General features: G+C 37.8%; 1 protein-coding gene across 6 annotated transcripts in view; it reads left to right on the top strand.

The window, feature by feature from the left end:
* Positions 1 to 25,881, top strand: part of ATL2 (atlastin GTPase 2) — an 81,057-nt gene extending 55,176 nt beyond the window's left edge. For 3 of the 6 annotated variants that reach the window (XM_024242572.3, XM_054547652.2, XM_054547653.2), the window contains 12 exons: positions 2,179 to 2,313; positions 2,559 to 2,663; positions 5,387 to 5,437; positions 6,056 to 6,112; positions 7,490 to 7,582; positions 10,280 to 10,418; positions 11,223 to 11,350; positions 20,428 to 20,484; positions 21,435 to 21,506; positions 22,187 to 22,618; positions 24,070 to 24,084; positions 24,180 to 25,881. In XM_024242572.3, coding sequence (XP_024098340.1) covers positions 2,179 to 2,313; positions 2,559 to 2,663; positions 5,387 to 5,437; positions 6,056 to 6,112; positions 7,490 to 7,582; positions 10,280 to 10,418; positions 11,223 to 11,350; positions 20,428 to 20,484; positions 21,435 to 21,506; positions 22,187 to 22,618; positions 24,070 to 24,084; positions 24,180 to 24,287 — 1,392 coding nt within the window. In that variant the 3' untranslated portion in view covers positions 24,288 to 25,881. The remainder of the gene's footprint in view (positions 1 to 2,178; positions 2,314 to 2,558; positions 2,664 to 5,386; positions 5,438 to 6,055; positions 6,113 to 7,489; positions 7,583 to 10,279; positions 10,419 to 11,222; positions 11,351 to 20,427; positions 20,485 to 21,434; positions 21,507 to 22,186; positions 22,619 to 24,069; positions 24,085 to 24,179) is intronic. The other 3 variants (XM_002812113.6, XM_054547654.2, XM_054547651.2) reach the window with 2 other exon arrangements.
* The last annotated feature ends 385 nt before the right edge of the window (positions 25,882 to 26,266 follow it).

A 26,266-nucleotide genomic window follows, 5' to 3' on the forward strand; every position in this document is an offset into this window, starting at 1 on the left:
TCTGAATGATACTGTCTTTGTTTTGTTTTGTTTTGTTTTGTTTGAGACAGAGTCTCTCTCTGTTGCCCAGGCTGGAGCGCAGTGGTGCGATCTCAGCTCACTGCAACCTCCACCTCCCACAACCCACCTGAAACCTGGGTTCAAGCGATTCTCCTCCCTCAGCCTTCCAAGTAGCTGGGATTACAGGCATGTGCCGCCACGCCTGGCTAATTTTTTTTTTTTTTTTTGTCATTTTAGTAGAGAGAGGGTTTCACTTTCACCAAGGCCAGGCTGGTCTTGAACTCCTAGCCTCAAGTGATCCACCCGCCTCAGCCTCTCAAAGTGCCGAGATTACAGGCATGAGCCACTGTGCCTGGCTGACACTGTTTTGTTTTTGTTTTTGGCACTGTGTGTCTGCTTTTCATAAATTGCTTCATCCTTCATTGGTCCTGTCTTAACTGTCTCTCCACTCCTAATTCACGCTTTGTAATTTGTTTTAGACTAGATATCCAAGCTTATTAGAAGTATTTCTGAAACAAAGGCATTTTTCCTGTGGGGTACATTGAGTAAAGGCTATGTGGGCTTTAAGTATAGTAAAGTATAGGGATCTTGACATCTGTTAAAGGTACTCATTTATTATGTCCCACATTTAATTTTCTAGAAAAATTACCTTATATGTTAACTTTTGTATTTCATAATAACAATTTAGCCCTGTGGTTCTAGTTAAAAACTTTCATTGAAAATTTTAAACATATCCTAAAATAAAGAGAATTGTATAATGAACTCCAGTGTACCTGTCAACATTTTGCTGGTCTTGTTTTATCTGTTCTCTTTTTTCCTTACCTCCCAGAATATTTTAAAGCAAATGCCAGGCATATCCTTTCACTGCAGATACTTGAGTATCTAATAGATAAGGACTCTTTTATTTTTTTTTTCTTAACCACAGTATCATTAGCACACGAAACAATCTTCTTTACCCTAATTTAACACCATCTAATGAGATAACCAGTTTGGGTACATATTTTCCTGTTGGTTTCAAAAAAGGCATTTTAAATAGTTGGTTTGTTTAAATCAGGTTCCAAACAAGTCTTGGGGTTATTTTTTAAATTGATTTTTTTTGTTTTTGTTTTTGAGACGGAGTTTCGCTCTTTTGCCCAGGCTGGAGTGCAGTGGCGCGATCTCTGCTCACTGCAACCTCCGCCCACGGGCTCAAGTGATTCTCTTGCCTCAGCCTCCTGAGTAGCTGGGATTATAGGCGTGTGCCACAACACCCAGCTAATTTTTGTATTTTTAGTAGAGATGGGGTTTCGCCACGTTGGCCAGGCTGGTCTCGAACTCCTGACTTCAGGTGAGCCACCTGCCTCGTCCTCCCAAAGTGCTAGGGTTACAGGCATAAGCCACTGCACCCAGCCTAAAATTGATTATTTTTTAAAGAGGAAATGGAGGCAGTATGAAAACAGTATAAGCTATTCTAAGAAAGCAATGCTGTTTTGACAGTCATTCTACCTGGAACTTAGTTTTGCTTATCTATGTAACAACATGTTAAAATAATTGGTGCCGAGTTTTTTATGATTTTTAACATTTTAGGAAATCTTTCTCTCTCTCTCTCTCTTTTTTTTTTTGAGGCAGGATCTCACTCTATCACCCAGGCTGGAGTATAGTGGCACAATCTCAGCTCACTGTAGCCTCAACCTCCCAGGTTCAGGTGATCCTCCTACCTCAGCCTGCTGAGTAGCTGGGACTACTGGAGTGTGCCACCACGCCTGGCTAATTTTTGTACTTTCTGTAAAGATGGGGTTTTGCCACGTTGGCCAGGCTGGTCTCAAACTCCTGGCCTCAAGTGATATGCCCACTTCAGCCTCCCAAAGTGCTGGGATTACAGGCGTGAGCTGTCATGCCCAGCCAGGAAATCTTTCAAAAAAGGGGGAAAGTGAGTATGACCCCACTTATTTAGAAGCCTAGAGAGTAGTAATGTGAGCTGATTTGAGAAGATTCAAGTTTGGAGGAGACTACATCTCTATAAGAAAAATAACCCCACATGGGATTTAAGGACTGCTTTGTAACTACTTGTTTGTTACACAGTGTTTTTTATCTTTCTGGGTTTAGCTTCCCCATCTGTAAAATAAAGAATGGGTGATTTTTTGGTTTCTTTTATTTCTTAATTGTGTTTTATTTTACATTTATCCTTGACTTCAACAGGATTCTCAAAGTTGGATTGGTGGAAACAATGAACCGTTGACAGGCTTTACATGGCGAGGTGGCTGTGAAAGAGAAACAACAGGCATACAAGTTTGGAATGAAGTATTTGTGATTGACAGACCTAATGGAACTAAAGTAAAATTCTGTTTATACTTTTCTACCTTGTATTCTTTCTTGGGCTGTTTTCCAGTATTAAAAATCAAAACAACACAGAACTATTAATGTTTGATAACTTTAACATACGGATTATTATGTCAAATGTATGAGATATAAGTACTTTTCTTGATTTAATTACTGATTTTCAAATTTATCATTTGATTTTTTTTATAGTCATTTTTGGTGACTGTTTTACTAAGTATTTTAAACTCTCAAATTCCTAGGTTGCTGTGCTGCTTATGGATACCCAGGGTGCCTTTGATAGCCAGTCAACTATCAAAGACTGTGCAACGGTGTTTGCTCTGAGCACTATGACTAGCTCTGTCCAGGTGAGATACAAGATTAAGTGGTGCGATCAGTTCACGTAATCATTTGGCCCCTTTTTTTTTTTTTTCTTTTTTGAGACAGAGTTTCACTCTTGTTGCCCAGGCTGGATTGGAGTACAGTGGCGTGGTCTCGGCTGACTGCAACCTCTGCCTCCTGGGTTCATTCTCCTAACCTGAGTAGCTGGGATTACAGGCTTCCGCCACCATGCCCAGCTAATTTTTTGTATTTTTAGTAGAGACGGGTTTCACCATGTTGGCCAGGCTGGTCTCGAACTCCTGACCTCAGGTGACCCGCCCGCCTCGGCCTCCCTAAGTGCTGGGATTACAGGCGTGAGCCACTGCTCCTGGTGTTTGCCCCTCTTGAAAATGCCTTTTTAATTTTTTTTGAGATGGATTCTCACTGTGTTGCCCAGGTTGGAGTGCAGTGGCTATTCATGGGTGTGATCATGCACACTCTAGCTTTTGGGCTGAAGTGATCATCCTGCCTCAGCCTCCTGAGTAGTTGGGACTATGAGCATATGCCACCTTGTGTTGGCAAAATGCCTTTTGATTGAAGGGAAAAAAAAGAAAGAGAGCTATTTACATTTCTTGAGAGCTATTTACATTTCTTATTGGTTATTTACATTTCCATGCATGGTTTTCTGGCTTAGGATGTGAAATTTTGTACTTTGGATAGTTACAAAGGATGCAATAAACCAACAACCAGTCTCTAGTTTTTAATTATGGAATATATACTTTTTTTTTTTAAAGGAAAAAATATCAAATGTTATCTGTAATTGAAATCAGTTAGATGGCTACCAGACACAGTAATATGGAGAGTATATTTTTGTTTTTTGGCTAAAACAAAAAACCCAGGTAATTAAGCTTAGAAGTTTAGTTTTTTATTCTATATCTATGACAAGTGGTACTCAGTTATTTGAACTAAAGGAGATAAAAGCAGAATCATTAATTAATGTTTAATTTAGGAAACCCAAATAAGGCTTATTTAATAATAAACTGAGGATTTTTAGCACCTTCATTTAGGAAGGGATAAAATCCCTTCTCTTTTTCACTTATATTCAAATTGTGTTTGGTGTTCTATCCGGTTCTGGTTTCTTCAGGCTAGGCCATTTCTTTTCTGTATAATTTAGAAATGGATTGAATTAAACTACCACACGTCATTTGGTATTTCTTTACTTTTTCTTTTCTGAGATCATCTGTGGCTGATACATCTCTGAAAAATGAATTATTGAAGTATGGCGGTTAGGCCCAGCTGGTGATGGTGTATCAAGAAATATATTTGCAAATATTTTTTAAAAATGGGTATGTGATCCTCCCAAGATAAGAAATTGTTCTTATCAATGGTAGATCATAGCTGATGCTGTCACAGCGTCTTGGATTTTTTTATGCTTTCCAGTAATGTCTGGAACATATGACTCGTCTCTCTAAGCTCCCATTTTCCTCCTTCCTCAGTTTGAAGTACCTAGCCGTCAGAGTGGAAAGAAGGTTGGCTGTTAACATGAGCTAAAAGAAGAATACTCTTCAGCTTGGCTTCAGTTTATTATAGGTTTGGGATATTTGTCATTACCCTCTAAGTGATGCTGGTGGGGACCCTCTAAGTCTCTTTTTTTTCTCTGATCTTGCAAGATGGCCCAACTGTGATTCCCTTGAAGCAAGCAGAAGCCCCCTCAGGTTAGCTGGCTCTAGAGGGAGTTCTCGAGTTCTCTGTCCTAAAACTTATCCCTTAGTCTTTTTTTGTTTATTCAACTTTTTGATAGTAAGAGACCTGGTTTTAGACAGCCACTTAAAGCTGTGCAGCCACTTTGTTGTTTGTAAAATGAGTTTTACTTATCCTGCCTATCTTGGATGTGGTTGTTGTGTGCAGTCAGAAATGAGAGCTAAATGAGATAATGCATATGAAAGTGCTTTGTAAAGTATAAATAACCAAGAAGATTAAGATTATGATTATTTTCTTCCTTGCCTTTGGGTGGGGGGGGGGTAGTTTTCTTTCCTTATGTAAGATATCTGGCTGATAGATAAATGATAATTTGATCTGCTTGTCATTTATTCCTTTAACAAATACATACTGAGCACCTGTTACATACAAGACAGTATGCTAAGTACTAATGATCTAAGTTAGATAAATCTCTTTCTCTGTTTGCTGTTTGCAACCTGGCCCTGACAATGAAAGGATCCAGACCTATTTTCTAAAAGCAAAGGCGCACATAGGTTGGTCATGGTGTCAGGGTTTATGTTAAAATCTAAAGTTTAATCACCTCAGTCATCAGTTACTTTTTAAATCCTTGTTTGGAATTAGTAGCTAAGAATATCATTTTAGGTTTGCTGGCCTAAATTGACTATATTCTTGACCTCCAAGTGGTTTAGCTAGAGTATCACTTATTTGCTCTTAGAACAGATTGTTCTATCTTTGGAGTCACCCTGGTTCCTAAGATGTAAGTTATTTCTTAGCAGAGGTGATATTTGTTGATGGCCACTTTTCTCCTGTGGCAGTGTAGATTACCTTCTAAAGATCTGTCTTAGAATTAATGGATGAAAATCCCCGTTTCCTGAGGATACTTAGACCCTCCTTTATCAACTCTAGTCCCCTCCAAAAAATTCTGGAAAGGGCAAGAGTGCCACCTACTGTTATTTTTATTAGCTTCCACAGGCCAGTAAAATTGTTATATACAAGCTGGGTATTCAGAACAAAACACTAATAAAAAACAAAATAAATTTTGTTTTAACAGGTATATAATCTGTCTCAGAATATTCAAGAAGATGATCTTCAACATTTGCAAGTACGTATTTCTTTTTTTAATTTTTATTTTTTGAGGTGGAGTTTCGCTCTTGTTGCCCAGACTAGAGTACAATGGCACAATCTCAGCTCACTGCAACCTCCCCCTCCCAAGTTCAAGGGATTCTCCTGCCTCAGTCTCCCAAGTAGCTGGGATTACAGGCATGTGCCACCATGCCTGGCTAATTTTGTATTTTTAGTGGAGATGAAGTTTCACCATGTTGGTCAGGCTGGTCTTGAACTTCTAACCTCAGGTGATCCGCCCGTCTCGGCCTCCCAAAATGCTGGGATTACCCGGCATGAGCTGCTGCGCCTGGCTGCAAGCACATATTTCTTAAAGAAAATATGCCAACTGTTGAAATTTAATTCTCACTTTATTATGAATTTACACTTGGAAGCTTATAATACTGGTAACACGATTGAATGTTATATGGGTTTAAACTGATGTATGACTTCTTAACTGGAAGAAATTTTTTACATGCCTAGTGTGTTCGAAAATTAAATGTTTGGCTTTCAAATGATTTTAAAGGTTCTGGTACCTGGAGCTTTGGTGTAGACAGGTTTAAACATGTCTTCTTTCAATCTCTTTAGAGGCATTATTTTAACTAACTCAATTTAATAGTTATTTACAGAGTATGGAAGACTTGCGATGGAAGAAATCTACCAGAAACCATTTCAGGTAAAAAAGTTATTCTAACATTTTAAAGATTTGCCTATGAGAAGTTGTGGAGCCACCTCAGTTTCTAATTTTGGAGACACCAGGATATTACAACGGACTCATCGCTAGCAACAGATTCAGTGCAATCGAAACTAACCTTTGGTAGTGTCATCATCAGCATACTTACCAGTAATAGGCTAACAGGATAAATAGAATAAATGAATCTAGACTAATTCTTAATGCTTTCACTTAGATTAAGGGGAGTAATGTTTCTCTTAACAGGTGTTACTCTTAAGACAATAGGAAATATATGACAGTCATGCCAATTTTTTTATACGTGATAACTACAGAATGTTACAGGTTTCTTTTTTGTGGTTTACTACAAGTTGAAATTAGTTCTGTTACTCTTTATTTTGGTTTCATATAGAAAAGTTCCAGATAGTTTATTTTTTGAAGCAAGTGTAATTTGTAAGTTGCCATCAATAATACTGTTTGGTGAGCTGCAGTTACAGTAGGAGAGCATGACTCTACCATGTTTGCTCCTAAGTGTATTTGCTCCTAAGTGCACACTTAGTATGTGTGACAGTAGTATGACAGCATTGCTACTGATTGTTAATCTTAATGGGTTTATATTGATTCTGCCTCACTCTTGTCTGGGTAGTATGGTCACTTTTATTAAGTAGTTGAGCAGATTATGCCTTCATTTTTGGATATATAGGTGAAATATACCCTATTTGGCCTATATCAGCTTTTTCTGAACTGGGATAATTTTGCCACCCAAGGGGACATTTGCTAATGTCTGGAGACATTTTTGGTTGTCACAGTTTTGTGGGGGGAGCTTAGCGCCACTTGGTATCTAGCACATAGAGGCCAGAAATATGGTTCAGTGTTCTGCAATACACAGGACAGCCACACACAACTAAGAATTAACTGACCCAAAATGTCAGCAGTGCTGAAGTTGAGAAATCTAACCCTATATGAGTAAAAATATCCTCTGTGAATGAAAATGTCCCTATTGACACGAGATCTATCAATCAGTCTAGATAGCCATCTAGAATTAGTTGGTCTTGTAGTTACACAACCATGATTTAAAATTATGATCCGCGTGTCCTGATAAACCCATTTTTCATTTTTAAAGTCCTGTGTTATTGCTTGTGGTGACTCTTTCTTTATATTTAGTGAAGTTTTCCAGTGGTGGCGATTGGTTGGTATAGGGCCTGGGAATGTTGTTTAAGTGGGTCCTTGATATAGCCATGACCAGTACTGACCATTTGGTTACTATAACTTTTGATAAGGATTGTTTAGGAGAGTAAGAGAGGCTTCAATTGTTAGAGCTGTGATTTTTTTGTAAATTTTCTTTATTGTAAAATAAACAATTTTTATTTTTTCTGTGTATAGACATTAATGTTTTTGATTCGAGATTGGAGCTATCCTTATGAACATTCATATGGTTTGGAAGGTGGAAAGCAATTTCTTGAAAAGAGATTACAGGTAAGACCCTAATGCTTAAAGAGGAGAACATAAGCACCAAGCCAGGCAAACGGGTGGGCTGTCCGGACTGCTGGTCACATTACCAGTATTTACGTGTCGTTGGAATAAAGTATTCCAGGTTAGTCCAAGTGACTCTGTTTGTAATTGATGAAAAGTAAAGTGGTTGCATTCCTACCAAAGAAGACAGTGCCCTTGAATCAAAATTAAGGATCATGGTCCTTTATTCCTAAAGGTAGCCGCCCATGGAAGTACTTGTGTATTAGTCTGTTCTCACACAGCATAAAGAACTACTTGAGACTGGGTAATTTACGAAGAAAAGAGGTTTAATTGACTCACAGTTCCACAGGCTTAACAGGAGGCATGACTGGGAGGCCTCAGGAAACTTACAATCATGGTGGAAGGTGAAGGGGAAGCAAGCCCTTCTTTTTTTTTTTTTTTTTTTTAGACAGTCTCACACTATTGCCTGGGCTGGAGTGCAATGGCACAATCTCGGCTCACTGCAACCTCCACCTCCCGGGTTCAAGCGATTCTCCTGCCTCAGCCTCCCGTAGCTGGGATTACAGGTGCCTGCCACCATGCCTGGCGTATTTTTTGTATTTTTTAGCAGAGGCGGGGTTTCACTATGTTGGCCAGGCTGGTCTTGAACTCCTGACCTTGTGATCTGCCCACCTCGGCCTCCCAAAGTGCTGGGATTACAGGCATGAGCCACCGCACCCAGCCAGCAAGCACCTTCTTCACAAGACGGCAGGAGAGAGATGGAGAGTGAAGGGGGAAGTGCCACATGCTTTTTAACAACCAGATCTCGTGATAACTCATTCACTGTCAAAAGAACAGCAAGGGGGAAGTCTGCTCCCATGAATCACCTCCAACCAGACCCCTCCCCCGACACATGGGCATTACAATTTGAGATGAGATTTGGGTGGGGACATAGAGCCAAACCATATTAATTTGGGAAACCTGCAGGTCAGATACTTACAGGCTACCCATCTACTCACACACACAAAGAATACATAAAGACCCCTTTATTCATAAGTAGGAGGGTGCTGTCTTTGGTTAATAAGATTTTATTTGTCTATGGGAATGATGCATTTGGTTTCTCAACCACATTAAAGACTTGGGGTATGATATAATTTTCTTTTAGTTTTAAAATGAGATTAAAACCAATTCAACATTCTTAGATTATTTGAAAGGCATTTCCAGACCCCACTTTTGGAAATAATTTGAGTCATTGGCATTTTCTGTCTCTGGTTTGTTCAGAAGAAATTAACACAAAGCACAATAGACATACTAACTAAACTCAGAATTATGTAACTCAAAGACAAGAAGGTTTTTTAACTTTTTATTGAAATGTGATACATATATTCACAAAATTGCTCAAATCATAAGTGTGTAGCTTGATGAATTTGTAAAAAATGAACATAGCCATTTAGCCAGCACCTAGAAGCACTCACCTCCATACACCAACCTTCCCCCAAAACCCTCTACCACTATCCTGACTTCTCACAGGCTTTGTTTTTGTACTTTATATGGATGGAATCACATACAGAATGTATTTGTTTGAGTCTAGCTTTTTTTACCCAATATTATGTTTCTGAGATTAATCCATGTTGCATATAGTTTAATTCATTTATTTTCATTGCTGTATGGTATCCATTGAATGAATAGACAACAGTTTTTCCATTCTGCTGTTGATGGGAGATTTTAGGTAGTTTCCAGGTTTTAATTATAAATAGCGCATATTTTGTTAAAATTGTTTTCCAGAAGAGTGTTTAGGAGACTATGTGAGTTATATTGGGATAAATGAGTAATTATCTAAAATGTGTCTAAGTTTTAAGATTTTTTTCCCCCCAGTACATGGCAGTTTCCCTTCTCAAAATTCTGGTAACTAGCCTAAATCATAAATAATCATGTAGAGAGGGACCTGAAATCCTAACACATTTCTAAGGTCTTTGTACTGCACTGTAATTTTTTTATCTTAGCGTTTACTTTGCTCAGGGGCTAAACTTTTTATTTGTAGGCAAATTTATACTTTTTTTTGTTTTGTTCTGTTTTGTTGCTGTCATAAGTACTTTAAAGGTAAATTCTTAATTTATTTACTGGTGTATAAGTCACAGCCATAATTTGTTGTTTGGTTATTAGATACTGTGATTAACTACCTTATTTGTAGTTTTTGCTGTTCCAGGCAGCTTACTGGGAAAAACATCTTTTGTGGTTTAAGAAAATGTGGAGTTGGCTGGGTGCGGTGGCTCATGCCTGTAATCCCAGCACTTTGGGAAGCCGAGGCGGGTGGATCACCTGAGGTCAAAAGTTCGAGATCAGCCTGACCAACACTGTCTCTACTAAAAATACAAAATTAGCTGGGCGTGATGGTGCATGCCTGTAATCCCAGCTACTCGGGAGGGTGAGGCAGGAGAATCACTTGAACCTGGGAGATGGAGGTTGCGGTGAGCCGAGTTGCACCATTTTACTCCAGCCTGGGCAACAAGAGCAAAACTCTGTCTTAAAAAAAAAAAAAAAAAAAAAAAAAGTGGGATCTTAAAGTGGTCAGAAATGTGCTTTCGTAATTTTTTGTATTGTCAAAAAAGACTCCTTAGGAGTACCATCTGAGTTAAGTGTGCATGCGAGTCTGTGTGTGTTTTCTTTAAAAAAATTTTCTTTCTGCTGTTTACAATTTCACCTGTCTCTCTCTGCCCTCAGGTAAAACAAAATCAACATGAAGAGCTTCAGAATGTAAGGAAGCACATACACAATTGTTTCTCAAATCTTGGTTGCTTCCTTTTGCCACATCCTGGTCTTAAAGTTGCAACTAATCCTAGTTTTGATGGGAGATTGAAAGGTGGGAATTCCCATTCTTGCTAAAATCTGAACTTATTTATTAGAGGCGGAAAGTTTTTTAAGAAAATACGTGACGCCTTAAATGTCCTGTCTTATACTGGAGAATGTTCGGATGCATTGTTCATGTTGTGATTGTAATGCTCTGTGTTGTTTCTCTAGCATTCCATTGATTTGTTTGCAGCTGTCTAGTATATTGATTAACCTATTTTATAATGTGTCTGTTGCTTAGCACTGATGTCCTGAAAATTCTGAAGGCTGAGAGCATTTCTTTTCAATTGATTGCAGTCTGCTAAAAGGCTTTATCATTTTATTATATTGATGAAATCAGATATAAGTCTCTGTTTCAGGAGTGATAATATAGTTTATGTATGTTGTAGGATTATTTTGAGTGTGTTGGCAAAACGCTTGGGGATTGACAAAACTTTTACAGTATGGCTGGTAAAACAAAATCTAGTGGTAAAATTTAATACAATTTTATGAATTGTTTGCCTCTTGAAAAGGATATTTTCGTTAATACTAAATGTGAAATTTGTCTTGGTAGTCCACAAATTTATTTATGTTTTATTTATTATTTGAACTGGCAGTGTTACTAGGGGGTTGGGGAAAATGGGCTAGTAGAGTAAGGGGGATTATATTTTTTCCTATGAGATATGGCATGTTGGATGAGCTTTGTTTTAAAAAATGAATCCACTTCAGTAATAGATACTATGTATTCTTATTTCATAAAACAGAATTTTATGAAATCGTACCAATGGGGACCTAATTTTTTTTGGACTAATATGTTGCTCAATTTTTTGTTTTCTAGATATTGATGAAGACTTTAAACGAGAGCTTCGAAATCTGGTTCCATTGCTGCTTGCCCCTGAAAATTTGGTAGAAAAAGAGATAAGTGGATCTAAAGTCACTTGTAGAGATCTTGTAGAATATTTTAAGGTAGGTGAGTTCTTAAACAGCTTTGTCTAAGATAGAAATGTAGTTGACTTAAAACTCATCTGTATGTATAAGAAATTCCTTGTCTTTATTTTAAAACAAAAAAGAGTAAGATTTGTAATTTATCTTTCTGCCTTGAATTAGATGTATCTGTATTTAAGGATGTTTAAAAGATTATGGCAAATTTCTGTCTCCTAGACAGTGATTTAATTTATTTACAGAATTATCTTACTTTTTCTCCATCTCAGATATGGAGAGAACAAGCCATTCATCATACTCTAATACTACTCTGTCATTAGTGAATGATAATAGGAATGGAAAGCATAATTTTACATCCTAAGTTCTCACAAAAACACTCCCTCAGAGTTCTGAGGACTTGGTAAGAACAGCTGAAAGTATTTATATTGGTTCAAGTAAAGTATTCTTAGGTTTTTTTTTTCCCCCTCTGTTCTTCTCTAGTCTTTATAGCTTGCCTGCCAGAACAACACCGTTGTGGAAGGTTGTATTATTTGTAGTAGTTTTAACTAAGAGTGTATTTTGTTCACTTACTGGGTACTTGATAGTTACTCTCATATTATCTTTGTTTAGTTATGGATGAATTTTTTAAAATTTATTTTTACTTTTAATTTTTGTGGGTATGTAGTATATATACTTATGGGGTACATGAGATATTTTTGATACAGGCATACAATGTCTAATAATCATATTAGAGTAAATAGGGTGTCTATCACCTCAAGCATGTATCCCTTCCTTATGTTACAGACAATCCAATTATACTTTTAGTTATTTTAAAATGTACAGTAAGTTATTATTGACTGTAACTACATTGTTATGCTGTCAAATACTAGATCTTATACTAACTATATTTTTGTACCCATTAACCATCTCTGCCTCCCCTCCACCCTCTGACTACCTTTCCTAGACTCTAGTAACCATCATTCTAGTACTCTCTATCTCATGAGTTCAGTTTAAATTTTTAGCTCCCACAAATAAGTGAGAACTTGTGAAGTTTGTTTTTTCTGTGCCTGGCTTATTTCACTTAACATAATGTCCTCCAGTTCCATCATGTTGTTGCAAATGACAGGATCTCATTCTTTTATATGGATGAGTAGTACTTCATCGTGTATATTTACCACATTTCTTTATCCATTCGTATATTGATAGACACAGGTTGCTTCCAAATTGTAGCTGTAGTAACTAGTGCTGCAGTAAACATGAAAGTGCAGATGTATCTTCTATATATTTTTTTTCTTTTAGGTATATACCTAGCAGTGGGATTGCTGGATCATATGGTCGTTTTATTTTTAGTCTTTTGAGGAACCCCCAAACTGTTCTCCATAGTGGTTGTACTAATTTACCTTTCTGCCAACAGTGTACGAGGATTCCCTTTTCTCTACATCCTTGCCAACATTTGTTATTGCCTGTCTTGGATAAAAACAATTTTAAATGGAGGAAGATGATATCTTTCTGTAGTTTTGATCTGCATTTCTCTGATGATCAGTGATGTTTTCATATCCTGTGTCCCATTTTTGTTTGTCTTCTTTTGAGAAATGTGTGTTCAGATCTTTTGCCTGTTTTTTGATCAGATTATTCGATTTTTTTTTTCTTTTCCCTGTAGAGTCGGTTGAACTCCTTATATATTCTGGTTACTAATCCCTTATCAGATGAGTAGTTTGCAAATATTTTCTCCCAGTCTGTGGGTTGCATCTTCACTTTTCTGATGTGCAAAAGCTTTTTAACTTGATACGATCCCATTCGTTTATTTTTGCTTTGGTTGCCTATGCTTGTAGGGTATTACTGAAGAAATCTTTTCCCAGACCAGACCAATTTCCTGGAGAGTTTCCCCAATGTTTTCTTCTTCTTTTTCTCTTTTTTCTTTCTTTCTTTTTTTTTTTTTTTTTTTTGAAATGGAGCCTTGCTCTGTCGCCCAGGCTGGATTGCAGTGGCGTGATCTCGGCTTGCTGTAACCTCCGCCTCCCGGGTTCAAGCAGTTCGCCTGGCCTCAGCCTGGGCGACAGAGCAAGGCTCCATTTCAAAAAAAAAAAAAAAAAAAGAAAAGAAAAGAAAAAAAGAAGAAAACACTGGGGAAACCCTCCAGGACATTGGTCTGGGAAAAGATTTCTTCAGTAATACCCTGCAAGCACATTATCAAGTTAAAAAGCTTTTGCACATCAAAAAAGTAGCTGGGATTACAGGCAGTTGCCACCATGCCTAGCTGATTTTTGTATTTTTAGTAGAGACAGGGTTTCACCATGTTGGCCAGGCTGGTCTCGAACTCCTGACCTCAGGTGATCTGCCTCCCAAAGTGCTGGGATTACAGGTGTGAGCCATCATGCCTGGCCACTGATGTGTTCTTTTAGTAGTTTCATAGTTTGGGTCTTAGGTTTAAGTCTTTAATCCCTTTTGATTTGGTTTTTGTATATGGCTAGAGATGGGGTCTAGTTTCATTCCTCTGCATGTGGATATTCAGTTTTCCCAGCACCATTTATTGAAGCCACTGTCATTTTCTCAAAGTTTGTACTGAAGTACAACTTTCAGTGCTGTGTAGAATAGGGGTGGTGAAAGTGGGTATCCTTGTTTTGTTTCAGATCTTAAAGGAAAGGCTTTCAATTTTTTCCCAGTTCAGTATGATACTAGCTGTGGGTCTGTTGTATATAGCTTTTATTATTTTGAGATCTGTTTCTTCTGTACCTTTTGAGGATTTTTACCATGAAGAGATGTTGAATTTTATCCAATGCTTTTTCAGCATCAATTGAAATGGTCATATGGTTTTTGTCCTTCATTCTGGTGATACGATGTATCACACTCATTGATTGATTGATTGATTGGTGTATGTTGAACTGTCCTTGCATCCCTGCCTGACCCTAGGTGATGATGAATGATCTTTTTAATGTGTTGTTGAATTCAGTTTGCTAGTATTTTGTTGAGGATTTTTGCAACGATGTTCATCAGGGATATTGGCCTGTAATTTTTTGATGAGTCTTTGTCTGGTTTTGGTATCAGGGTAATACTGGCCTTGTAGTATTGGTTTGGAAATATTCCCTCCTCCTGGTTTTTGGAATAGTTGAGTAGGATTTGTATTAGTTCTTTAGATGTTCGATAAAATTCAGCAGTGAAGCCATTAGCTTTTGGGCTTTTCTTTGTTGGGAGACTTTTTATTATGGCTTTGATCTTGTTACTTGTTATTGGTGTGTATGGGTTTTAGATTTCTTCATGGATCAATCTTGGTAGGTTGTATATGTCTAGGAATTCATACATTTCTTCTAGGCTTTCCCATTTATTGGCATATAGTTGTTCATGGTAGCCTCTAATGATCCTTTGGATTTTTGTGGTATCAGTTGCAGTGTCTCCTTTTTCATCTCTGATTTTATTTATTTGGGTCATCTCTTTTTTTCTTAGTGTGGCTAAAGGTTTGTTGACTTTGTTTATCTTTTTAAAAAATCAACTTTTTGCTTCATTGATCTTTTTTGTATTGTTTTTACTTCAATTTCGCTAATTTCTTTTCTTCTAATTTTGGGTTTGGTTTGCTCTTCCTTTTCTGGTTTTTTAAGATGTGTTGTTTATTTGAAGGGTTTCCTCTTTTTTGATGTAGGCACTTACTACTATATACTTTCTTAGTACTGCTTAATGCTGTATCCCATATATTTGGTATGTTGTGCTTCCATTTTCATTTGTTTCAAGAATGTGTTTATTTCTTTCTTAATTTCTTCACTGACCTAGTGGTCATTCAAGAGCCTATTGTATTAATATAATTTCCATGTGTTTGTGTAGTTTCCAAAATTCCTCGTTATTGATTTTATTCCATTGTAGTCAAAGAAGATACTTGATATAATTTCATTTTTTTTGATTATTTTTTTGACACCAAGTGTCGCTCTTTTGCCCAGGCTGGAGTATAGTGGAGCAATCTTGGCTCACTGCAACCTCTGCCTCCCAGGTTCAAGTGATTCTCCTGCCTCAGTCTCCCGAGTAACTGGGACTACAGTAATGCACCACCATGCCCAGCTAATTTTTATATTTTTAGTAGAGATGGGGTTTCACCTTGTTGGCCAGGCTGGTCTCGAACTCCTGACCTCAAGTGGTCCACCTGCCCTTAAGTGGTCCACCTGCCTTGGCCTCCCAAAGTGCTGGGATTACAGGCATGAGCCACCATGCCCGGTCCTCTTTCTTTAGTTTCTAATAATACTTGCTTTATATATCTGGGTGCCCCAGTGTTAGGTGCATATATATTTACAATTGTTATATCCTCTTGCTGAATTGATCCCTTTATCATTATATAATGACCTTCTTTGGCTGATATAAGTGTAGCTTCTTCTGCTCTTTTTTTGGTTTCCATTTGCATGGAGTATTTTTTTCCATACCTTTATTTTCAGTCTCTGTGTCTTTATAGATGAAGTGTGTATCACCATTTTTTAAAACCCATTCAGCCACTCTGTGCCTTTTAATTGGAGAGTTTAGCCCATTTACACTCAATGTTACTCATAAGTAAGGAGTTAACCTCTGTCATTTTGTTACTGTTTTCTGGTCTTCCTACCTGCCTGTCTTCCTTTTAGTGAAGGTGATTTTCTCTGGTGGTATGTTTTAATTACTTTTTATTTTTTGTGTATCTATTATATGTCTTTTGAGGTTACCATGAGATTTGCAACTATAATATATTTATTTTAAACTGATAACACTGATTGCCTAAACAAACTAAATAACAAGGAAAGAGAAAACTAATAAAAATTCTACACTTTAACTTCATCCCCCCACTTTTTAAACTCTTCGTTGTTTCTATTGATAGTATACTGTCTATGTCTGGAAAAGTTGTGATTAATATTTTTTATAGGTTCGTCTTTCTACTCAGGATATGAGTAGTTTACATACCACAATTAATGTTATAATATTCTGTTTTTCTGTGTATTTACTATTACCAGTGAGTTCTGGACCTTCACATCATTTCTTATTGCTCATTAAAATCCTTTTCTTTCAGATTGAAGAACTCTCTTTAACATTTATTATAGGACAGGTCTGATGTTGATAAAATTCCTCAGCTTTTGTTTGAGGAAGTCTTTATTTCTCCTTCATGTTTGAAGTATTTTCACTAGATATACTATTCTAGGAAAGATGTTTTTTTCCTTCAGCACTTTATGTCACGCTACTCTCTCCTGGCCTTTAAGGTTTCCGCTGAGAAGTCTACTCCCAGCTGTGTTGGAGCTCTTGTGTATGTTGTTTGTTTCTTTTCTCTTGATGCATTTAGAATCCATTTGTGCTTCTTGTTGTTGTTGTTGTTGTTTAATAGAAATGGGGCCTTGCTATGTTTAACAGGCTGGTCTCCAACTCCTGGCCTAAAGTGATCCTCCCATCTCAGCCTCCCAAGGTGCTGAGATTACAGGTGTGAGCGTGGCTCACCAACAACGTGCCTGGCCTGTTGTTGTTTTTAATAGAGACGTCATTTCTCTATGTTGTCCAGGCTGGTCTTGAACTCCAGGGTCAGGCAGTTCCCCCACCTTGACCTCCCAAAGTGCTGGGATTACAGGCATGAGCCACCATGCCCAGCCAGGATCCATTCTTTACCCTTGACCTTTGGGAGTTTGATTATTACATGTCTTGAGGTAGTCTTATTTGGGTCAAGTCTGCTTGGTGTTCTATAATCTTTTGTTCTTAAATATTGGTATCTAGGTTTGGGTAGTTCTTTGTTACTGCTTTGTATAAACTTTCTACCCCTATCTCTTTATCTACTCCTCTTTAAGGCAATGAACTCTTAGATTTGCCCTTTTGGGGCTATTTTCTAGATCTTATAGGCATGCTTCATTGTTTTTCATTCTTTTTTCTTTTGTCTCAGCTGTGTATTTTCAAATAGCCTGTCTCCAAGCTGACTAATTCATCTGCTTGTTCGGGTCTTGTGTTAAGCTCTGAGGCTGGGTGAGGTGGCTCATGCCTGTAATCCTAGCACTTTGGGAGGCTGAGGTGGGCAGATCACTTGAGACCAGTCTGAGCAACGTGGTGAAACCTTGTCTCTACAAAAAATACAAAAATTAACCAGGCACGATGGCGCATGCATGTAGTCCCAGCTACTTGGGATACTGAGGTAGGAGGATCTTTTGAGCCTGGGATGCAGAGGTTGCAGTGAGCCAGGATTGCACCATTGCACTCCAGTCTGGGAGACAGAGCAAAACCCTGTCTCAAAAAAATAAAATAAAATTAAAAAAGAGGTTTGGATGCAAACCTTCTTCAGTATGTCAGTTGCATTTTTCGGATCCAGGATTTCTGCTTGATTCTTTATAATTATTTCAGTCTCTTTGTTCACTTTATCTGAAAGGATTCTGAATTCCTTCTCTGTGTTACCTTGAATTTCTTTGCGTTTCCTCAAGACTGCTATTTTGAATTCTCTGAAAGGTCAGTTATCTCTGTCTCTCCAGGATTGGTCACTGGTGCTTTATTTCAGTTTGTTTAGTGAGATCATGTTTTCTTGGATGGTCTTGATGCTTGTGAGTATTTGTTGGTGTCTGGACATTGAAGAGTTAGGTATTTGTTATAGTCTTTGCAGTCTGGGCTTGTTTGTACCTGTCATCCTTGGGAAGGCTTTCTAACTATTTGAAGGGACTTGGGTGTTGTGATCTTGGTCACTGCAGCTCTATCTGCATTAGGGACATTTCAAGCCCATAATGCTGTGGCTCTTGCAGATTTGTAAAGGTAGTGCCTTGGTGCTCTTCGGTAAGATCCAGGAGAATTCCCTGGATTACCAGGCAGAGACTCTTGTTCTCTTCCATTACTTTCTCCCAAACAAATGGAGTCTCTATCTCTGTGCTGAGCTGCCTGGAGCTGGGGGAGGGGGTGACACAAGCACCATTGTGGCCACCATCCCTGGGACTTCACTGGGTCAGACCTGAAGCCAGCACAGCAGTGGGTCTTGCCCAGGGCCCATTGTGACTATTGTGTGGTTATTGCCTGTGGTCAGTCAAGGCCCAGAGGTTCTACAATCAGCAGGTGGTAAATCTAGCAAGTTCCCTCTGGCCTTGGGTGGGTCCAGAGATGTTCTCTGGTGATCCGCCAGCCTTGGCCTCACAAATTGCTGGGATTACAGGTGTGAGCCACCGCACCCGGCCTTCCCGTATTTTACTCAAGCAGAAGGAGACTCTCCTCATAGCCACAACATCTGGGAATGTGCTGGTTCACACCTGAAGCCAACACATTTCTGAATCTCACCCAAGGCCCATAGTGAGTACTGCCTAGCTACCACTACTGCTTATTCAGAGCCCAGAGGCTCTTGAGTCAGCAGGTGATGAACCCTGCCAGGACTTGGTCATACCCCTCAAGACAGTGGGTTCCCTTCCAGCCCAGGGTGTGTTTAGAAATCTTGTCTGGGAGCTGGGGACTGAAATTGGGGCCTTAGGACTCTGCCTTATGCCGCATTCTGCCATGGCTGAGCTGGTATCCAAATTACAAGACAAAGTCCTCTTTACTCTCCCCTCTCCTCTCCTCAAGCAGAAGGAAAAGACTCTCTCTCAGAGCTGTGAACTACACTGCCTGGGCTTGTGTGGAGGGAGTGACACAAGCAGTCCCTTGGCTGCCCCAGCTGGTGTCTTACTATATCCTATGTACCCCAGGTCCACTGGCTCTGAGCCCAGCCCAGCACCAGGACTTGCCCAGGAATTGCAGTCCTTGTGGCCTAGATGGCCTTTCAAGTTTATTCAGGACCTCAGAGCACTGTAGCCCATGGTGGCAGGACTGGCTGCCTAGGGCTGGTCTAAATGCTCCCTCCATGGGTGCTGGCTGAGTTCTTTCCACTGTGGCAGGGCGGCGCTGAGTTTCAATGCAAAAATTCCACTGTCACTGCTTTTGCCTTCCCTAAGCACATAGATTGTCTCTCCACACCATGTGGTTGCTGCTGAGAGAATGGGGGAGGGGTGGTGTAGGTGATTCAAGACTATTTTTTCCTATCCTCTTCAGTGCCTCTTTCAGTGATCTGAAGTTAAAACCAGGTACTGTGATTGCTCACCTGATTTCTGGTTCTTATGAAGGTGCTTTTTTATGTAGATAGTTGTCAATTTGATATTCCTTGGAGGTGGTGATCACTGGAGGCTTCTATTTGGCCATCTTGCTCTGCCTCCTTCCCAGTTATGAATGAATCTTGTCAGTAGAAAGTTGAGATGAGCCAGGCACAGTGGCTCATGCCTGTAATCCCAGCACTTTGGGAGGCTGAGGTGGGCGAATCACCTGAGGTCGGGAGTTCGAGACCAGCCTGGCCAACATGGTAAAACCCCGTCTCTCCTAAAAATACAAAATTAGCCGGGTGTGGTGGTGCATGCCTGTAATCCCAGCTACTCGGGAGGCTGAGGCAGGACAGTCGCTTGAACCCAGGAAGTAGAGGTTGTGGTGAGCTGAGGTCGTGCCATTGCACTCCAGCCTGGCAGTAAGAGCGAAATTCCGTCTCAAAAAAAACAAAAAAAAAAAGTTGAGATGAAAGACCCTATATGGACTTCTAACAAACTCTCATCTTTTCCTTCTTCCTCTTAAACCACAAATTAGGTTTTGTTTTGTTTTTTTCCTTCTTGAGCTGAAATACAATTTAAGCTGGTCAAAGTAAAATACTGGATAAAATGGTTTCTTCAGCTGGATGTGGTGGCACACACCTTGTAGTTTCAGCCACTTGGAAAACTGAGGCAGGAGGATCACTTGAGCCCAGGAATTCGAGGTTGCAGTAAACTGTGATCATCCCACTGCACTGCAGCCTCAGTGTCAGGGTGAGACCCCATCTCTAAAGAAAGAGAAAAAAAAGTTTTTAAAAAATATTAAAACACTGGCAATAGGGGGTAATTGTGAATTTCTTTTCATAAAGAAGATGGCATTTTATATCTAACTTTATGAGTTATAACTTTTATGTTATATTTGTTATAGAAATACCTAGGATATTATCTAGCAGCATATAATTTAATAATATTGAGAATAGGGTTAACTTTGTTGGAATAAGGTGATTTTTAAAGCCTAGAATTTACTTTTAATGGTGTTAATTATTTTTATATTTAATGACTTTTCTTTCTCTGGGGATGTGGAGCCAAATTGCATAACCCATCAGTCTAACAAATCTTCTCCCTTTTTAGGCATACATCAAAATTTATCAAGGAGAAGAACTTCCACATCCAAAGTCCATGCTTCAGGTAGAGAGAGTGAGAGAGTGATAAGTGTTGTACATATACTTATTTATGAGGGAGAATAAAAATCTTTGCTTTAGAGAGAAATGCTGAAAATGGGGGGTGCTTTTTTGCATGCAAATACATTTTGCTTAAGGCCGTATGTGTCGTGGGTCCTAAGATTTCATACAATTCTTTTTTTTTTTGTAACTGCAGATTGTAGGCCTTCCATGTGTCCAGGCCACCAGAAATAAGAGTCCTCAATACCTTCTCTTCAGATGCTCAAAGTATAGGAAAATTTCTATTTGATAAGATGGCTTAATGTGGGCCTCTCTGAACTAAGCTGCTTCTGTTCTGAGTCTTTGACAATGAATGTTGTTTGAAATAAGTCTTATTTTTATTTGGTGTTAATGATTTAGAGCTACTTCTAGTGAATATAGTCTCATTTTTTTTTTCTCTCTTTCAAATGGTGTTCTTTTGGGACAATGTCATTTTAACCCATTCATATTTTAAAAGATTTACTACTTTAGGCTATTTTTCCATTTTATAGTAGATTAAACAGTATTTTCTGATAAAACTTCGTGCAATAAGTTTGTGGGTTTGAAAATGTCTTGTATAATACTGATTATGAAAGAGAGAAACATATGGGTAATTCTCCATTCCTAACACCTGGAGATCCACATATTTTAGGGTTATATCTATTTATCTTTATCCATTTCCTGAGCATATGTGGTGTTTTCTACAGACACACTTTAACATCAACCTAAGCAAAACAAAATTAGGCAGGCAGTCCTATTAGAACCACTTACCATTATATCCTTTATACCAACATTGCCTTCCATAAGAAAGAAAAACTGGAAGTTACTTTCTCTGGTTCATTTTCAGACTTGTTTATTGTACATAACTTATTGTGTTAATCAGAATTTTTAGAGTCATAGAGTATTTTTTGCATAATAATGGCATATTTTATTTTTTAGGCAACAGCTGAAGCTAATAATCTTGCTGCAGTTGCAGGAGCAAGAGATACCTATTGTAAAAGTATGGAACAGGTTTGTACCTAAAATTTAAATTTGATGCTGGAGTGAGAAGATTTTTAAATTTAAAAAAAAAAAATTATTAAAAAAAATTTTTAAATAATTGAGCTAATTTGTGCAGCTTATGGTACATTATTCCCTAATTCCCCTTTATGGTCTTTGCTGGAAATAAACTATAAGAAAATAATTCACATTATTAGAGAGCAGAATTTGAGTTAGTAGATTATTATATAAACTCTACTGAAATATCTTCTGACAAATGTGTGATTCAGAGTGCTGTTATTAGTGACTTCTGATGTTAGTAGCATTAGTTTAAGGCCAGTAGCAGTTTCTGTACTTGCTTGCTCAAACATTAAAATATCTTTTTGGGGCATTATCTTTTACCCACTCTCTTGGCAGCAATTTTGTGTACTGTTATGGTATATGGATGGTCAAGTGAAGGCAGATACAGAGCGCAGTGTAAAATTTTTTTGTCTTCAGTTTCAGTTAGTCATATTTGGAAAATTATTTTGCTTGAGTAGGTTCAACATTAAACAATAACTAGATTATGATAACCTGTGAGGTTTTGTAAGTGAGTTTAAAACTGAATCAGTCATGTAAGTGGTTTGACTTTCTGAAACTAAAAACTATGAACAGGAACTTCTTTCAAGTGTTAATTATTTCTAGCATGTAATACTGTAATTCTGTCTGTCCAGGTATGTGGAGGGGACAAGCCTTACATTGCACCTTCAGATCTGGAGCGAAAACACTTGGATCTCAAGGAAGTGGCGATAAAACAATTTCGTTCAGTAAAAAAGATGGGTGGAGATGAGTTCTGCCGTCGTTATCAGGACCAGCTTGAAGCTGAAATTGAAGAAACCTATGCAAATTTTATAAAGCACAATGATGGCAAAAATATCTTCTATGCTGCTCGTACCCCAGCCACACTGTTTGCGGTCATGTTTGCTATGTATATAATCTCAGGACTGACTGGCTTCATTGGCCTAAACTCTATAGCCGTCTTGTGTAACCTTGTCATGGGGTTAGCACTGACATTTCTTTGTACTTGGGCATATGTTAAATACTCTGGGGAGTTCAGAGAAATTGGAACAATGATTGATCAGATTGCTGAAACACTATGGGAACAGGTTGGTATCTATCTTTTGGTTTTTTAGTGACTAATCTTATTTTCCTGTGACTTTCCATCCTTTGCAGTATTTGTACTCGGACTTTGCCTTCACGTGAGAAATGTCAAAAGGATGTCTTCTGTTTTGTTCAGATGTAGGATCTTTATGAATTGAATATTTTTTCTTTAAAGTTATAATTTTAATGTACTTTGGTTAGCCTAAATCTGTACTATCCTCTGGATAGATTGTTAGTTGTAGGCCTGATTATACCAGACGGTGGACAGGGTCAGAGTCTGTAATGATTTTTTTCTTTGAGGAAAGAAAATATAAACAATGAATGATTTTCAAGGTAAGGAAAAGAAGTTTGGAAGTGGTGCTTTGGGAAAGCAAAAGAAGTTTCGTCCTGTATTGGCAAGCAGCAATGCAGGAGAAATGCTGGATGGTAGACAGGTCTTCATTGCCTTCCATGAAGATAGTAGTGATTGCCTGATGTACTATGAGGAACAATCCCGTAGGGATTTCTTACCAAGGAAACTTTGAACTTTGTGTTATGGAATTATTAATTAGTAAAGCAAAGTGCCATGAACAGAGAACCATGCTCCGTCATAATCTTTTACGTCGAACCAGAATTCAAAGCTAGGCTGTGAACTCTTGCCTGCAAGTATCTGCTAAGGAAAGCCATTTTGTGTATCTGCTTCCTGTGTGCTGGAATTACCTGTGGACAGAAAATTCCACTTATGGATGTCATTAAGATGATCTTCGTGAAATACTTGAACATCATGTCAAGGACCAGAATGAAAGCTACAGTTAATAATGACGAACCTTGTAATAGGCATTTCAGATGCCATTTTTGGGCTCATGAAATATTGAGCTTATTTGAAGATCTAGGATATGCAGGTCCATGTTTGTTTTGGCTATAAACTCGAAGACTGAAGAAGAAGACCACTTTTTTGAAGAAAGTTGATCGGATATTGACTTTTCTTGTAATGATGTTATTTTATAAAGTGACCCACTATATTAATTTGGATTTTGTATTTACTCTTTAGAGAAATGCTCTATTCAGATCCAGTTGGGAAGTTTATGTTTGGATATTTATTCTATTTAAATTTTTATCTCAATCTCACTTACTTGATGTTTCTTGGATATCTTCTAATAGAAGATGGATGCAAAGCTATCGCAACTTTGCTGTAAAGAAAAAATTAGCTATTTTAAAATTTTGGATCATTATTTTCTGCAATATAATTTTCAATAATTGTACAGTATCTTCTTTTGAGAAATATTCATCTCTTAAACAGCATTGATTCTAGGATTTTAGAGGTACCATTATTACAAAACAATTAAATGGAAGAATCTAAAGTGTATAAAATCATTTTCAATACAGTTTAGGTAAGGTGATCAACTAGTCAGAGATCTGTGCTGTGTCAACAAACCTTGTCTAAATTTCTTTGCATTTCTCTTTTCTTTTGCTTCAGAGGAGTCCCAGGAAGGTGAGAAACCTACAGTCTCAAATTCTTGTAGTCTTAAACTCTTTAGCTTCGAGGCACTCTGATTCATTCTCCTAACAAATCACTTCATGTTTTAGGTGTTTTCCAAACTGTTTGAAGTTACTAGACGTCGAATGGTTCATCGTGCTCTTTCATCAGCACAGCGACAGAGACTGTCATCCAACAATAACAAGAAGAAAAATTAGACAGTATTTTTAACCTTTTTCTCTATCTGAAGTGTTCACACTTATACATGTAGGACAATAAGCAGGACCGTCTGGGCCGGTCTGCATAAATGCTGTATACATACCAGATTTGATGCTGCATATAGGGTATGGAATTGCACATCCATCTCATAGGAATTGTAAATGGTTTGAATAAGAGGAAAGTAATTTTTGTTGCATTATAAAATGTCTAGTAGCATCATAAGTTTTTTTTGAGAGAAGCATCTTTTTATTTCCCATATTCCTGGTTATTTTCATCATTGCTTTGAATTGAATTTTTATATCTATTTTTATATGTAACTCTTTTTTTACCTCATGTTTTTGTTTGTTTTGCACATTTCTCATACCACAGGTATTGAAGCCCCTGGGTGATAATTTGATGGAGGAAAACATAAGGCAGTCTGTAACAAACTCTATCAAAGCAGGCCTGACTGACCAGGTGTCTCATCATGCCAGATTAAAGACAGACTGACAGTTCATCTCCTCACGGACTCCACTCTCTTTTTTTTTTCATGCTTGCTGTACAATGAGAACTCAAATAAAAATAAACCAAAGTTTACAATCAACTGTAGAAGTAGTTTAGTGTAACTGGCTTCACAGATGGCTGCCACAGAGTGTGAAGATTGTTAGTTCTAAGCATTCTTTTAATGGCTCCTAAGACATGCAGATGGACTGAGGAGCATTGGTTAATCATGCACCTTTGTGCCGTGTTTAATTCTTTTATTTCTTTTTACTTAATCTAATGTTAGTGAATTTGTCTTATGTAAAAGGATATTTCAGGGAAATATTTTCAGAAATCTATTTAGAGTCTCTTTAACACAGTGTGTCCCATTGAAATTTTAATTTTTAAAGAATTTATGAATCACTGTTTCAAGAACCAGATTGGAATGACAATGAAGCCTTTATTGAGCCACTACATTAAAAGTATATATTGCTTTACTGCCTTCAATACCAGTATTACATAAATGCATGTATCAGAAACTTCACAGAAATTACATGACAACTCTTGTAGCTAAGAAAGTAATTCTGAGGTGTACATTTGTCTTGCCTTTTTAAATTTATAAACTTGCCCTAAAAGGAGATGCATATCTGGGAAACTGAACTGTCTTTTTGCAGTTTAGCCTTCATGTACATAAAATATGCCATTAATTTTATTGGGGAAGAAATTCCATCCAAAAATGTTGCCTACAGCTATGAGTTAGGAGTGTCTGTACAGTGTGTAGCTTTTATTTTCTAAAATCACAGATAGGGCATGTATATGACTTATAAATATATAAATACGATTTTGTATTAAAAGTTTTGTAGTTTATGGCAAAATCTGGTCCTGTGGTAGGCTAAATAAGTACAGTCCCTGTGAAAGGAATGTTTGTGGCTCATGTCAGTGTGTGAATGCATAGACAATTTGAAGTTTTTGATATATTTGTGATATTTATCTTGAGCACTGCAATCTCACTCCCCCCCCTCCAAGGGAATTCAATGAGAATGTTTATTGTGACTTTGTCCTCTGTTGCATTTTAAAGTTATTTCCTGTAATTTATTTTCAGTACATAATTAAAAATTTGTTGTATATATAAAATGAAACTTGTGATTCTTTTTTAAGGAATTTTTCAAGTATGTATTCCACTACATAAACCACATTTGTTTATAGTGAAAAGAGCATGAGCAGGAAACACCCCAGTTGAGAGCTCTAAGGCATTGTACCTCAAAGCTAAGCTTGTAAAAGTTACTTTTCTGTGTCTGTCTCTATAAGGGAAAACCTATGATTAGCCTAGTTGTAGATGGGGATTATTAATTTCTTTCTCTTTTTTTTTTTTTTGGTGGTATATGTAAGGCTAGCATTTTTTCAGTACTTTTGTGGTCTTCTTTATGAACACCTATTAAAGTACCTAGTTTTGTTTGTTTTTTGAGACAGAGTCTCTCTCTGTCACCCAGGCTGGAGTGCAGTGGCGCGATCTTGGCTC

The sequence above is a fragment of the Pongo abelii genome, chromosome 12, assembly GCF_028885655.2.
Source record: "Pongo abelii isolate AG06213 chromosome 12, NHGRI_mPonAbe1-v2.0_pri, whole genome shotgun sequence".
Classification (NCBI taxonomy): Eukaryota; Metazoa; Chordata; class Mammalia; order Primates; family Hominidae; genus Pongo; species Pongo abelii.